The sequence below is a fragment of the Eubalaena glacialis genome, chromosome 18, assembly GCF_028564815.1.
Source record: "Eubalaena glacialis isolate mEubGla1 chromosome 18, mEubGla1.1.hap2.+ XY, whole genome shotgun sequence".
NCBI classification, from domain to species: domain Eukaryota; kingdom Metazoa; phylum Chordata; class Mammalia; order Artiodactyla; family Balaenidae; genus Eubalaena; species Eubalaena glacialis.
In genome coordinates this window covers 28,339,909-28,354,272 of record NC_083733.1, presented here as the reverse complement: position 1 = coordinate 28,354,272, position 14,364 = coordinate 28,339,909, and the positions used below count along the sequence as shown (strand labels likewise).

The 14,364-nt window shown below is 56.1% G+C and overlaps 1 protein-coding gene across 4 annotated transcripts in view; it reads left to right on the top strand.

Annotated features, from left to right (window-relative positions):
• CPNE2 (copine 2) overlaps positions 1-13,299 on the top strand; it is a 54,928-nt gene extending 41,629 nt beyond the window's left edge. For all 4 annotated transcript variants that reach the window (XM_061173991.1, XM_061173993.1, XM_061173992.1 and 1 more), the window contains 4 exons: positions 2,344-2,395; positions 3,837-3,970; positions 11,144-11,380; positions 12,729-13,299. In XM_061173991.1, the coding sequence (XP_061029974.1) occupies positions 2,344-2,395; positions 3,837-3,970; positions 11,144-11,380; positions 12,729-12,836 (531 nt within the window). In that variant the 3' untranslated portion in view covers positions 12,837-13,299. The remainder of the gene's footprint in view (positions 1-2,343; positions 2,396-3,836; positions 3,971-11,143; positions 11,381-12,728) is intronic.
• The last annotated feature ends 1,065 nt before the right edge of the window (positions 13,300-14,364 follow it).

The following is a 14,364-nucleotide window of genomic DNA, read 5'->3' as shown; positions in this document are numbered from 1 at the left end:
CTGATTTTGCAGGAAGTCGTTGGCCCAAGGGAGGGCTGTTTCCCTGGCAACCATTTTCCTCTCTCAGCCCCCTCTGTACAAGCCCCCCCTCTTAGTCACTATAGAGGCTCATGAAGTTTCCATGGCAACAAAGACCTCCAGCCCCCACACCTGGAGCCCGGGCTGGGGACAGGGTGAAGACGGCCCCTGGGCAGGAACAGGGCCCAAGAAGGGCATCAGGGGAATGGCTCCATGTCAAGCACTTAGGGCTGAGGGAGCAAAGAACAGAAAAGCCCATTCCCCTGAACAGGTAGGGGTCTTCTCCTCAGGCTGCCAGGTACAGGGCAGTGCTGGGGTGAATTCCTCTGCTGAGTCCTTCCCGTCTTGGCCCAGGAGGGCTCCCCAAGGTCAGCAGCCCAACCCCTTTACCAGGCTTGAGGGGCCTGGGCCTCAGGTCTGTTCTTCTGTGTGGCCACGGCACCTGGCTTCCCCTCTCTGGGCCTCAGTCAGTTTACTTGTAAAATGCGGATGCTGGGCTTGGTAGGGCCTCCCAGCAGCCCCCTGCAGTGTCTCGGAGCTAAAGCGTCTGCCTGGGATCGTTTGCGCCTGGACTGGAGCGCTCCTCCAGCCTCTGAGGGTGGGGTCCCTTCCCCGTGGGCATCTCTTCACCCTCCCATTTAAACTCCTCAGGAGAGGAACACCTTCTCGGGTTAGTGGGTTTATGGACTGTGAGCTCAGTTCTAGTCCCAACTCTCCCCTTCAGTAAATGTGGGAACATTCTGGTCCATTCTCTGTCTCAGGTTTACATCAGAAAAAGGGAGTAATATCAGGCCTTCCTCCGTTGGATTGTTGTGAGGAAGGAGTGAGGGGACGCTAGCAAAGCCCTGAACATGGACTGTGGCACACAGTTCACAGGGAAGGGGCCGAGTGGGGGTTTTGACGGAGGCAGCAGGGGAGGGAGGGAGGGTGGTCCTCCCATCTGAGCTCTGGCCTCTCCTGAGGCCTTAGGTTCTGCAGCCACCAAAGTCTGACCCACAGTCCTGAATGGGGTCTAGTTATCAGTCCCTCTGTGGGCCAGCGGCATCTGGGAGTATGCAGGATCAGCCTCTGATGATGCCCCCGGGCTAGGGGCTGGGTCTGCAGGAACTGGGACAGGGCTCTCTATTCCCTGCCCTTCTGGCCCCATTATGCTTCCTGATCCTCCAGCCCAGCTCTAAGTGGGTTGTCAGCTAAGCCCCAGTTTGGCTCGCTGGCATAAGGTGGGCTCCCTTCCAAGCACTCGTGCTTATTAGTAGGATGGGGGAAAGCACTCAAGGCCCGAAGAAGTGGAACTCTAGTTATAGCCCCACCACAGTGAAAGCAGGTGACGAAGGAGCACTCCAACTGCTCCTTGAGCCCGCCACCCTCAGATGCATCTCCGCCCTACTCAGGGACTCTTCCACCCCACCCCCATCCCCCACCCCCCACTTTGGGTCTTCGTTGCTGCCTGCGGGCTTTCTCTAGTTGCGGTGAGCGGGGACTACTCTTTGTTGCAGTGCGCGTGCTTCCAATTGCAGTGGCTTCTCTTGTTGAGTTCTAGGCGCGTGGGCTTCAGTAGTTGTGGCGCACGGGCTCAGTAGTTGTGGCTCGCGGGCTCTAGAGTGCAGGCTCAGTAGTTGTGGCTCAGGGGCTTAGTTGCTCCGCGGCATGTGGGATCTTCCCGGACCAGTGCTCGAACCCGCATCCCCAGGCGGATTCTTTTTTTTAAGTATTTATTTATTTATGGCTGTGTTGGGTCTTCGTTTCTGTGCGAGGGGTTTCTGTAGTTGCGGCAAGTGGGGGCCACTCTTCATCGCGGTGTGCGGGCTTCTCACTATCGCGGCCTCTCTTGTTGCGGAGCACAGGCTCCAGACACTCAGGCTCAGTAATTGCGGCTCACGGGCCCAGGTGCTCCGCGGCACGTGGGATCTTCCCAGACCAGGGCTCGAACCCGTGTCCCCTGCATTGGCAAGCAGATTCTCAACCACTGCGCCACTAGGGAAGCCCTGGCAGGCAGATTCTTAACCACCGGCGCCACCAGGGAAGTCCCTAGGGACTTTTATAGTGGGGCGAGGAGGCATAGACAGCCCTGACCCCCCGGAAGAGATTGGGGTGGTGTGGAAGGTTCTGTTTCTTCTGTTATGAAGTGAGGGTGGTTGGGCCTCTCTGTGGGTCAGACCCAGCAGTGGAGGTGAAAGCAGATGTAGGGGTATCAGTAGCCTTGACCTGGGGTCAGGGTGGCAAAGAGCCAGGTTCCCTCAGAGGGAGCCTTGCCTGGTAGCAGGTGGGCCTGGGCCCAGGTTTAGGCCAGGAGGCTTTCAGCTCATCATTTTCTCTGCATTTCAGGTCTCCCACGAGTTTGCCATCAACTTTAACCCCACCAACCCCTTCTGCTCAGGTGAGTGTCAAGCCCACCTGCATCTGCCCTGGGTTTACGCCAGGCCTGGCCATCTCCCTGGGCAGACGCGGGGGAGGAGTACGGGTTTCTGTTCTTTTCTCTCCCCTCCCCTCCCCTCGCACTTGCTCAGGGTGGCAGATGGGGAGAAGCTGGAATTTGGAGTCAGGTGGCCCTGGATTCAAGGCCAGCTGCTGCCCTTTCCTGGCTGTGTGACCTCGGAGAGATCACTGCACCCCACTGGGCCTCTGCCTCCTCACCTGCCTCAAGGAGGTGTGATACCAGGGTAGCTCACCTCACTGGGTGGTCAGGTGAGAATTAAGGGAAGCGCTGACAGAAAGCCCTGTGTAGACCAGGAGGAGGTGAGAGCAGCAAATTACACACCTGCCTCTCACCTCCCTTCTGCCCTCACTGGGAGGGCTCAGCCTTGTCCTGCCCCACCCTGTTCTCCCCACCTTCCACAGGGAGCCTTGGCACCTAAGGATTGAGCATGGCCTGGGCGGGGGTGCTGGGCAAGAGGGAGGGGCAGGCAGCAGAAGTGGTGTCTGTGCTCTCCCTGCCCCAGGCCTAAGAGGATTTCTGAGCCTCCCAGAGTCAGTTAAGAAACAGTGAAAGAGAAGGGGCTCCCAGGTGGGTATGGAAGAGGGTGGTTCCTGACACCATGAGAGCTTTCAGCCTAGGACTTGCCTTGGGTGTAGCATCTACCTTCCCTGGGAATCCCTGAAGCTGGGTCAGGTTTGTACTTGGAAGGGAAATGCATCAAGTCACCACGATGGGGATGATGCTGTGACTCAGAAGCCATGGGCCTCTGTTGGCTGAAAGCGTGGCCCTGTCCTCCTGCTGGGGCCTGTCTGGTTTGGAGCAGGTCTGCAGAGATGTTTTATCCAAGTTCAGATTGGTCAACCTCATCTCTGGCCAGAGGCCATCTGGACAGGACAGCAGGGCAGGGGGGTATTCTTAGCCTTGTAACGGTGGCTATTTACAGAGCACCTACTGTCTGCAGAGCTGTGCAAGCATCTCAGTTCCCCCAGCAACCCTGAGAAGCCATAGCGTGTCCAGAATGGACCTCCAGGTGGCTCCCTGTGACCCCAAAGTGTCACTGCAGGTTCTGCCCACCCCTTCTCTGGGAGGAGCCTGCTGGACACCCTCCTGCCAGCTTCCCAAGGGTGTAGATTACTAGTCTCCTTGACAGACAAGGAAACAGGCTTAAATAACTTCCCCTAGGTCCCACAGCTAAGAAGTGGTAAAGGCAGGAATTGGAACTCAGGTCAGACTCCACGTTCAGGGCTCTTTACACCACTCTGGCCCTGCCCTCTGGAGCTTCCAGTACCACAGGGCCCAGACTGGTCACGGCAGGGGCATTTGGGGTGGGCAGCAATTGGGATGAGAGTGGGTGCAGGGTCAGGGAGAACCTGGCTGATCCAGAGTCTTCTCCCCGAGGCAGGCGTGGACGGCATCGCCCAGGCATATTCGGCTTGCCTGCCCCACATCCGCTTCTACGGTCCCACCAATTTCTCTCCTATCGTCAACCACGTGGCCCGGTTTGCGGCCCAAGCCACGCAGCAGCAGACAGCCATGGTGAGTAGGTGATCACTGGCGTGGACGTGCAGGATAGGGCTGGCACAGGCTGGGCCTTCCCTACCAGATGGAGGTCTGTCCTTCCTACCCTACCCACCCATGGGGCTGGCTGGCGAGCTGGATGTTCTGCCTCCCCTTGTTCTAAAATCCTAGGTGAGCCCCGGCCTCTCCACCTTAGTTTACCAGCAGGGATGGGAAGGGGGTTGGAAGAAGCTCAACTTGACTGGTTCTGGATTCCTGGAGCACAGACTCCAGGACAGACAGCAATTCCGTTCGTTCGGTGCTTAGTAGGAAACAGGGGCTGTGATTAATGGTGCATGCCTCCAGGCAGAGGGAAACCCGGAGACTGTAGTCCCTACAGCCCTCAGGCTGACCCTCTGGGCCACCTAGTTCCCATTAGAGCAGCTGCCACCTCACGCTGAAGGGTTTGGAATCGTCTGGCCCGGGTCCGGCGCTCAGTGACGAGGCTCAAGCCTGAGGCTGCCAGGGCTGCTGTGTGGCATCTGGAATATATGGCAAACGGCCATCCTGGGCAGCTGCATCCCAGGTCCTCTCCCTGCACCCAGCTGCAGGCCCAGTGCCAGTGCTGGAGTCACCAAGGGTCACCTTGCCCACCTCGCCCGCCATCCACCAGCCCCTGCCCCAGGGCTACTGCCGCGAGGAGCTGAGCCAAGTCTGGGAACCCGGCACCCGGCCCTAGGGTGGTGGAGCCCGGGCTGGGACGTGGGTCCGACTCCCACCTGACCAGGCCCCCGAGCCACAGCCTCTGCCCCTGTCCGGGCTTCCTCCTCCCCTGGAAGGAAAGGGTTGCTGCACAAGTGCTGAAGTCCTTTGCTGACTGTCCTTTTCACTCTGCCTCCAAAATACTATCCTCAACTCGCCCGCTTCCCCATTGCCACGGCCACTGTCATCTCTCACTGGACACCACGGCCGCCCCTCACCCCTCTTGCCCCTCCTATCCATGCTCCTGCTAGAGGGTCCTTTAACTGCGCACATCAGATCCTACCCCCTCCTGGCCTCTCCTCCCCGGAACCCCACACCCCTTCCTTTACTTGTGACCATTCCACCACTGACCTTGTTCCTATCCCTCAAAGACACCAAGCTTGTCTCCCAACAGATCCTTTGTTCTGCCGTCTCTTCTGCTTGGAGGTTCTTCTCCTCTCTCCCTGGCTTGCTCTGTCCCATCCCTCAGTGTCCCTCAAATGCCACCTCCCTGCAGCCTTCCTTGCCCACCCACCTGAAGCCTATCTATCTCCTGCCTTCTCTGTTTATTCCCGTCTGGACTCTGATGACGGTGGCAACATCTCCTTCACATACTCCGTGTTTCTGTCTACTGGGTGTCTCCCTGGTTGGCCTCTCGGCCCGACAGGGCCAGGCTGTGTCTGTGTGTTGTCCGTCATCTACTTGGTGGCCTATGCTGTGGCAGACACTCGTGTTCTGGGAACGGATGGATTTAAGTTGGCCCCTGTCGTGTGCTGTGTGCTGTGCGAGTAGCTGGGAGGAGGTGACTCAGCCAGGGCCTCTCTCAGAAGGAAAGGGACCTAGTCCCATTGGGACTGCCCAGAGGAGGGAGGCACCTGCTCGGTCACTGAGGAGGTAGAGGTTGCCTTCCTGAAGATGGAGACAAAGATAAAAGAAGGGGAGGTTATGGGAAAGAGAAGAGGACACCAGGGCCAGCCTGGGGAGGGCAGGACAGCAGTAGGTGGTCTGATTGTCTGGGAGGCAGCAGAGGGTCTGTGGGAAAGGGGGTCCTGGGGTCAGCCTGCCAGGGTTTGAATCCAGCCCCTGCCCATCCCTCATTGGGTGACCTAGGTAAAACTTACCCTCTCTGAGCCTCGTTTGTACCATAGGAATACTAATAGGACCTACCTTAAGGAGGTGGTGTTAGGATTAAATGTGATAACACAACAGCTGGCACCCAAAGAGACCTGAGGATGAGGAAGAGAGTGGCAGAGAGTTCTGGGAAGAGCGCCCCAGGCAGAGGGAATGGCAGATGCCAGGGATGGACAGGAGGGAGGTCAGTGCACGATGTCGGATTGAAGGAAGATGGTCCTGGTCATTTCTGCTTCAGGGAGTGTGACTTGCTCTTGTCCTGGCCTTGGTGGTGGCAGCTGAGGGCCTGAGACAAGTCCCTTCCTGCTCTGAGCCTATTTCCTTTATGAAATGGGACAAGTAAGCCCATCTGAATGGGACAGTAACTGGGGAGGACCTGGGAATGGCTTTTTTAAATTCCTGGGGTGCTGGGCTAGAATTGGATGGAGAGGGCAGAGTGAGGGGCAGCCCCTCAGCTTGCACACCATTTGGATGCCTGCTGCCAGCCAGGCCATTGTCCCGCCCAGACTTTTATCTGCCTGAACCAGCTTTCAGAGGGATGGAAGAAAGGCCTGCATTCTTGTTTAAGGGGAAAAAAATGGGGCGGAGCAGGAATGAAGCCCAGTGTTCCTCTCGGGCTCTTTCACCTGCCAGGCAGGGGCAGGACTGGGCAGGAGATGAGGTCCTGGGGAGAAGGGGCCTGTGTCTGCTGGATCCTAAGTCTGGAGGGGCTTGGGGACCACCAGGAAGGTGTCTTTGCATTCTGGGGAACAACTGCTGAGGGCCCTCCAGAGGGAAGAACTGGGCCCTTTCTGTGAACAAGTCCTAATCCTCACCAGTCCTAACCCTCACAATACCCCAGCCGCTTTCGTCATGACCAGGTCCTCCCAACCTGAGGAGGCAGCCTTCCCCGGCTCCCTCAGCCTGGGGAAGCGCTGTCACCCACCCCAGCTGTGTGACTTTGGGCCAGCATCTCTGGGCTGCAGGAGGCAAGCCAGGAGTCTCTACTGGCCTCTCCTACTCTGATGTTCAAGAAGATACAGATAATTCTCTACCTCCTGCCTTTACTCCGTCCATCTCACCGTGCACTGAAGGTGGGGATGCCTCAAGGTTTGGAGGCCCATCGACCTGGTTCAAACCCCAGCTCCCGCACTTCCTGACTGTGTGACCCAGAGCAGGTTGCTTATTAAGCTCTCTGAACTTCAGTTTTCTCACCTGTACAATGAGGATGATGGAATAGTACCTGCCTAATAGAAGCACTGCAAGGATTCAACCAGCTCGGCATCCAAATTGCTCAGCACAGCGCCTGGCACACAATAGCACCTAATAAACGTGAGCGGATGAATCTTCTTAGGACACCTGGCATTTGGTGATGCTGAGCCCATGTAGGCCTAACGCAAAAGGAAATAATTTGTGCGTTACCTGATGCTTTCGTACAGCTGCTTTTTGGGAAACACTTGGTGTGGCTTCATCCTCCCTGTCCCCAACACACGAACATGCATGCACACCCACGCACAGGAAATCAAGAGCAGATGGTGGAAGCATCTCTCTAGGCAGGCCTGTGTTCTCCCATTCATTCACGCAGCTCATCTCTACCACGTGTGTTTCTCTGCGGCACTAGGGAGACCATGATGCGCAAGCCATGGCCCCTGCCCTTCCAGGGCCTGTGGTCTTGTGGGGAGCCAGGCCAGGAACAGCAGCTGTGATGCCAGCCAATTAAAACTGTGATGACGGAATTATAGGATTATAAAGGTGGCATCTAACCCAGACAGAGGGCTCAGGGCAGGCTTCCTGGAAAAGTGATGTCCAAGCTGAGACTTGGAGGATGCTTAAGAGTTAGTCTCATAAAGGGTGTGTGTGTGTGTGCATGTGCATGTGTGGAGTGTCCCGGGCAGAGGGAACAGCATAGGCAAAGGCTTGGAGGCATGGTGTGTGGCGTAACTAAGGGAAGGAGTGTGATGTAAGAGGGGTGGGTGGGGGTGGATGAGGTTGAGAAGGTAGGCCAGCTCCCACAGATGCCTTTGAAGCCAGTAAGGAATCTGGATTTTCTCTTAAGGGCAGTGGGGAGTCACTGAAAGGTATTAAGAGGTTCGGGTGGTACCAGGGGACTCCTACTGTGGGGCCTCATCCTTCCCTCTGCTCTGACCCATATGACTTGGGCCTTCCCATCCATGGCCCATTGCTGGTTGGCTACCTAGGCAACTGGTGCCATAGTGGAGGGGGAACTGGGAAGCAGCCAGCACCCTGGAAATTTTCCTCCACTCCCCAGGGCCCTCAGCAGCCAACTTCTCAGAAATAAGCTAGGGATGAGTGCAGCTTCCCCGGACTCTGCCTGGAACTGTCGTGGTCAAGTCAGTTTCTTATAAATCAAATCACATGTTAAATGCATTAGGGGAAGTGGCTATTTACAGCCCTAGAAACCTGAAGAACCTCTTGGGTAAATGCTAGAGATACTCTGTCCTTGAAATGTGTTGGAAATTTGGGGTTTGGGTTCGACCTGGCAGCAGTTGGCTGTGTTTGTGGAGCCCGCACAGGGTGCCAGGCCCATGAGATGCAGAGGTGTGAGGGGAGGGGCTGCCCTGAGGAGCTCTTAGGGTGTGAGGGGAGAGGAGTATCCAGAGAAACCCGCCCCAAGAGGTAATCGCTGGCAGCGAAAGCAGAGCTCAGGGCTTGGGGGAGCCTTCGCATTCACTCGGGATGGAGGAGTAGACACCCAGAGAGGTCTTGGAGCTGTGGCTGGGGAGGGTACGCCAGGCAGAAGGAAGTAAACCAGGAAAGGCATGGAGGTGGGAAAGCTTGGGGTAGGGTAGACCAGGACTATCCATGGGGACAGCAGAGGCCCTTCCCACCTCCTCCTGCCTGATTCCACCCTTCTTTCTCCCCTTCCACAGCCCCCCGCCCCCCACCACCTCCCCTCTGATCTGTCTTGGGGATGGGATCATGGACCCCTGGGGTTGCAGTAGACCTTAGAGGCTCCTGGACAATCTCATTTTTGCCTGGGATGGGCATGAAGCCTAGGACTTCTCAGCGGCACTTCGCTTCTCCCTGCCAGGCCCCACTATTGGAGAGACAGCTACTGGCCACTGATGCCATTGTGGAAAGAGCCCTAACTTTGGAGTTGAGGCTTGGGCTTGAATCTCAACTGTGCCATTCCTGGCTGTGAGTCCTTGAGCAAGTCACTGAACCTCTCTCAGCCTGTCTCCCCAACCTCCAAAAGGAGAATCCCAGCGTGAGGATGACATGGAGCATGTGTGGTCACCATCACCGTGACTCACCTTTTCAGTTGGTGCCTACTGTTCTGCAGGAACCCAGGCCATGGGGAAGAAGGCTACAAGGCTGTGAGGGAGGCCTTGGCCTGTGTGCTCCAAGTCTCCTAATGTAGACACGTGGCTGGTGGAAAGGGAGAGCCAAGAGGGCCATGTGGGGAGGAGGGTGGGAGATAGCCATCTGAGCTGGAGGGGGCTTGGAGACCAGTCCCACCCCGAGTGGTGAGGCCTGTCACCCAAGGCCAAGTATTCTTTTCTGTCCTCATTGCTAGGCCTCTCAATGCCTTCCCTCCTGCCAGCCTAGGTGCCCCAGAGATACTGCCATGGACTATTTTTGGTGGGATGGAAGTGGGGTTAGAGGGCCACTTAAGGAAGGGGTGCTGGCTAGGATGATGGTGGGCTATGAGGGGACAAGGGTCTGGATGAGCTTATGAGGTGCCCCTCAACCCCAGGAATGGGGACTGACAGCAGCAGCCCTCCACTACAGGAATTCAGGCTGCCATCTCCATAGCAACAGGTATCCATCGCCAGCCAAGCTTTCGGCCTCTTAAAGGCACAGTTCAGGAGGAGTTGGACTACTGCTGTCGAGGGTTGGGGGTTAGGATGGTGGCATTCGTACCTCCACACGGTTCATTCCTTTCAGGTTGTGCTTGGGGGACAGGCAGGAGAGCAAGGCATCCTAGATGGCTGAACTTGTGGTCTCTGTATGTTTCCCAGGGAGCAGACGGCTTTGCTGGGCGAGAAGGTGGCCAGATGCTGTCTTGGGGGCTGGCTTGGTTCTTCCCTTTTTAGCTCCATGACCTTGACTAGTCTGGGTCCCCAGTTCCTCTCCTGAGAATCAGAAGGATCAGAAGAGAAGGCAGAAGCCCCAGACAGAGAACATTAGGACCACAAGGGCTTTTCTGTTCATCTTATGTATGGGGAAAACTGAGTTCCCCAAAAGGGGCCAGAGGGTGCTAAGCACAGAGCCAAGTTGAAAATGAGGTCTTAGGCAGCTAGGAATGCTGGGGCTTCTGCCCACAGATCATCCAGTGAGATTTCCTGAACTTCATTCACTCACTCCCCACCTCCACAGTCTATGCTATGGCCACCTGTCACCTACAGTAATTATTCAGTATTTTTTTCATGTAAATAATTTTATAAAGAAACTATAACCCACTGTAAGGGAAAAGTTACTTATCACTTGCCATAGAGAGTAACAATAAAAATAAATACACCAGGCTGCACAGTGGTATCAAAGTCTACCTAGAGACTGCTGTCCCTGGAGCTCTGAGCTTCCTGCCTTTTCTCTCTTTTTTAATAAGGAAGGTTAGCAAGTGGGACACACGAGCACCAAACTGCGACTTCCTCCTGGGTGCAGTTTGTAGAATTCAAAGACCACTGCAAAACCAATACCCTTCCCACTGTGACTGATGCTGTGTCTGGGGTGTGCCCCCAGGTCTGCTTGTTGCCAGCAGAGTCCCACAATCCCAGAAGCACTGACCTAGATGGTCTGCTTAGCTCCTGCAAGGGGTCTGTGAGGCCGGCTGTGCTAATGGGAAACGAGCAGCATCACAGGTGTTCATGTGAAGGTGGAGCAGAGAAGGGGAGGCTGCTCCCAGAGTCCACAAGCCAGAATGCATATTCCTCAACAGCCGTGGGCCTCACTCTGCCACAGACGCAGCTGTCGATTACCGAGCTGCTGCCACATGGCCGGCGTGGTCTCTTTGAGAGGTGCAGGAGCTTCCACTTTGCAGATGAAGAAACTGAGGCACGGCGAATTGAGCCAGTTCCCCAGAGTCCCACGGTGTAGCCACTGTCAGAGCCAGGCCTGGAGTCCGGGGCTCTCAAACTCCCAAGCTGGGGAGTCTGACATTGCACAGGGCAGGAGGAAGAGAGCAGTTTGTGCTTCCAGCTGTGACGGAGGAGAGGCCTACAGGGCCCAAGCACTGAGAGGTGGCTGCCTAGGGAGGTGGCTGGGGTTCAGCAACAGCTCGGGGAGACGAGCCATCTTCCTCCCAGGGGTCAGAGGGTTTGGGGAGATTGGGAAAGGACGGAGGGGAAGGGTGGCCAGGGGCCGAGGGCTGTGCTGAGTGCCTGTTGACCCCCTCCGCAGCAATACTTCATCCTCCTTATCATCACGGATGGTGTCATCAGCGACATGGAGGAGACGCGGCACGCCGTGGTGCAGGCCTCCAAGCTGCCCATGTCCATCATCATCGTGGGCGTGGGTAACGCCGACTTCGCTGCCATGGAGTTCCTGGACGGGGACAGCCGCACGCTGCGCTCCCACACAGGGGAGGAGGCAGCCCGCGATATCGTGCAGTTCGTGCCCTTTCGAGAATTCCGCAACGTGAGTGTGGGCCCGGGCTGGGGAGGAGGCGCTTACAGGACCCCAACAACCATAGTTAATAATCCAGAATGAAGGCACTGGGATTGTCTGCCCAATCCTAGGCTCCTCTACCCTCAGCTCTGTTGACTACTCACCTCCTGAGAGCCTACTACCTGCCCGGCGCCATGCGAGGCCCTGCCCCCAGGTGAGGCCATATGACAGTTGCGTGAGCACTTGCTTCAGCAAGCTGACGGAACTCAAGGGCGTAGTGCCCAGTCCAGACTGGGGCTCCAGGACAGGGGTTCCTGGAGGACCTACCCTCTAAGCCTGAATCAGAAGTCGGCGTCATCCATGTGGGGGAAAGCATTCCAGGAGAAAGAGATGGGAGCAAGGCCCAGAGGTGTGAGGGGCTTTCCTGGAAATCACACCTCGCCAACCGTCTCGCTTCAGGTGGAAAACAAGGCCCATCTTAGGATGGCCTCCTCTCCCTGAGGGCCGCTCTAGGAGGAACTGGTGGCCTCCCTTGCTCCTGGAGGTGGCTCTGGTCCTATCTGCAGGTGACCCAGGTCTGCTTACAAGGAGGCTGGCAGTAGCTTCCTGGTTGCTGCCCTTGCAGCTGGGCCCGTAGGCAGCCCCAGAGGGAGCAGTCTGTCAGGTGCCAGCCTGGGGCCTAGCTTTCATTTGACCAGAGGCACACTGTATAGCCTTGGGCAAGTCCCTGACCTTTCCTCCTGGCTTCAGCTGCCGCAGCTGTAAGCCTCCGGGTGCTGTGGCTCAGGTCCTGGGAGCCAGTCCCAGCAAGAACTGGCCATTCCGATTTGTAACCACTGGTGCTCACATCTCTGCCCAGTACCCTCTGGGTTTGCCTGAGCAGGTTCAGTTCCTTCCTCTGGAGCGTGAGCTTCCTGAGGACAAATGCTGGGTGTTGGCCACCCAGGCACTGCATGGACACTGAACGAGCTCCTGGTGTGCCCAGCCTGTGACTGGGTGCCGAGCAGTGAATCAGACAGTCACAACCCCTTAATACCAGCCAAGAAGGTGCTCAGGAAATGTTTGCCAGATGAGTAGGCTGTGCAGCTCACCTCCACCATCTCCTTCCCCCAAAAGCCTCCCATAGACAAATTCATCCTGAAACGTTACTCCCAGGCACCTCGAGTGCTCAGGTAAGAGTTAATGTGAAGGAAAGCACTGCTAAGGGTGGGATTTCAGGCCTGGGCTGGGCTGAGGAACGCTAGTTTTAGACAGCTCTGGCCCTCTGCTCTGGTTTTGTCCTCCAGGGACACCTTCTGTACCAGCTCCCTGGGCATGGTGCCCCTCACCACTTCATCCAGTGATCCTTTCTCTCTCCTCTCTCCACCCTACCCTGCAGGCGGCAAAAGAGACCTTGGCGAAAGCTGTGCTGGCAGAGCTGCCCCAACAAGTTGTTCAGTATTTCAAGCATAAAAACCTGCCCCCCACCAACTCGGAGCCCGCCTGAGTGCCAGCCCTCACCCAGCAGCAGCATGCCGGCTGGGCCTCCCACCCTCCCCAGGAACATGCACGCTCACCCTGCTTCCTTGTGGGTGGCCTTTTTTTTTTTTTTTCTTTTAAACTGATCCACATTTTTATTTTCTACAACCGGACCTCCACCCCCAACTTCCTCCAGCCCAGCTGGGCTTCCTTTATTGGAGTCGACTGATGATACTTCCAGGCCAAACTGGCTTCCTCTCCTCCTCTCCCCACCCTTGCCACTCTTAAGTATTGAATGTACTTTGTATAATTTTAGTGGAATTGTTATTAAAGAGAATAAAATTTTTACAATCATAACTGGCTTTTTCCAAGTAACTAACTGCAGACTCAAAGGAATGTGTCCCCGGTGCATACTGTGTGGTAGCCTGCACCCAATTCCTGCTCTGTTTTTTAATACTGTGACCGTGTTCTACTTGTTATACTCAGGGTAATAAAGGAGTTTCAGATGTCCCTGTGTCAGCTCCTTCCTCAGCTGGGACCTGATGGGCTCACTGATCTGGGAAAGGAAACATGAAAACCCCTTCCCCCCAGCAAGCCTGTGAAACTGGTATAATCACTTGACTTGGGGACATGCATTCCACACAAACAGTAATGCAGCTGTTAAACTGGCACAGAACTTGGCACATTGTACATGCTCAATAAATATCTGTGGGGCAATGAAATGCACGGGCCCTCACCAGCCTTCTGGGCCCTAGCAGAGCCCATGCTGGCCCAGCCAACAGCACACGGTGCCCCACCCTTCTTCCTCGTGGTCCACGCTGTCTTATGTACCCTACCCTACCACAGCAGTGGCAGTCGCTGCCACCCATTTGCTCCTCCTGTAGGTCTCCCAGGCACTGGAGTACACCCTGTGGTCTACAGCATGTGAAAGCCTCTCTGGCTTCAGGATGCTAAACGGGGCTGCTTCTGTCCCTGCAGCAGCCGTTGGTTTCTATCGCACACCCCACCCTGGGCTTGGGCCCAACCTCACGAAACCAGCTAGGCGACGCATCTCTGAAACCCCAGCCGTCTGGCCTGTTCCCTTCTCTCCTCCAAAGAACACATCTTTCTCTTTTGTCTACCTCCTCCTTAGAGCTCCAGTCAGCCCCTCTGCCACAGGCTCATGTGCAACCAACAACTAACATTCATATTAAGCACTAGGTTTCCAGCTCCCTATTAAGCACATTACAGGCATAATCTTGAACCTTTCCACCAGCCCCTGCCTGTGACCATTTCAGAGATGAGGAAACAAGCAGAGAGGCTAATCGAATCTATTAGAGGCAGAGCCAGAATTTAGCTCCAGGTCTGGCCAATTCCACAGAGCCCACACTTGTTCCACTGCATTGAATGTCTTCCCGTGACTCTACGAGGCAGTCTTCTCAACCTGCTGCTGAATTTGTCCTTCCCCTCCAATGAAACTGGGCAGTCGGACATCTCAACCTACTCTCCCAGGTCAGCAATTCTTACCAGTGGCCTGCTAGACCTGGCTGGTACGCCAGGCAGGTTCCTAGCTCCAG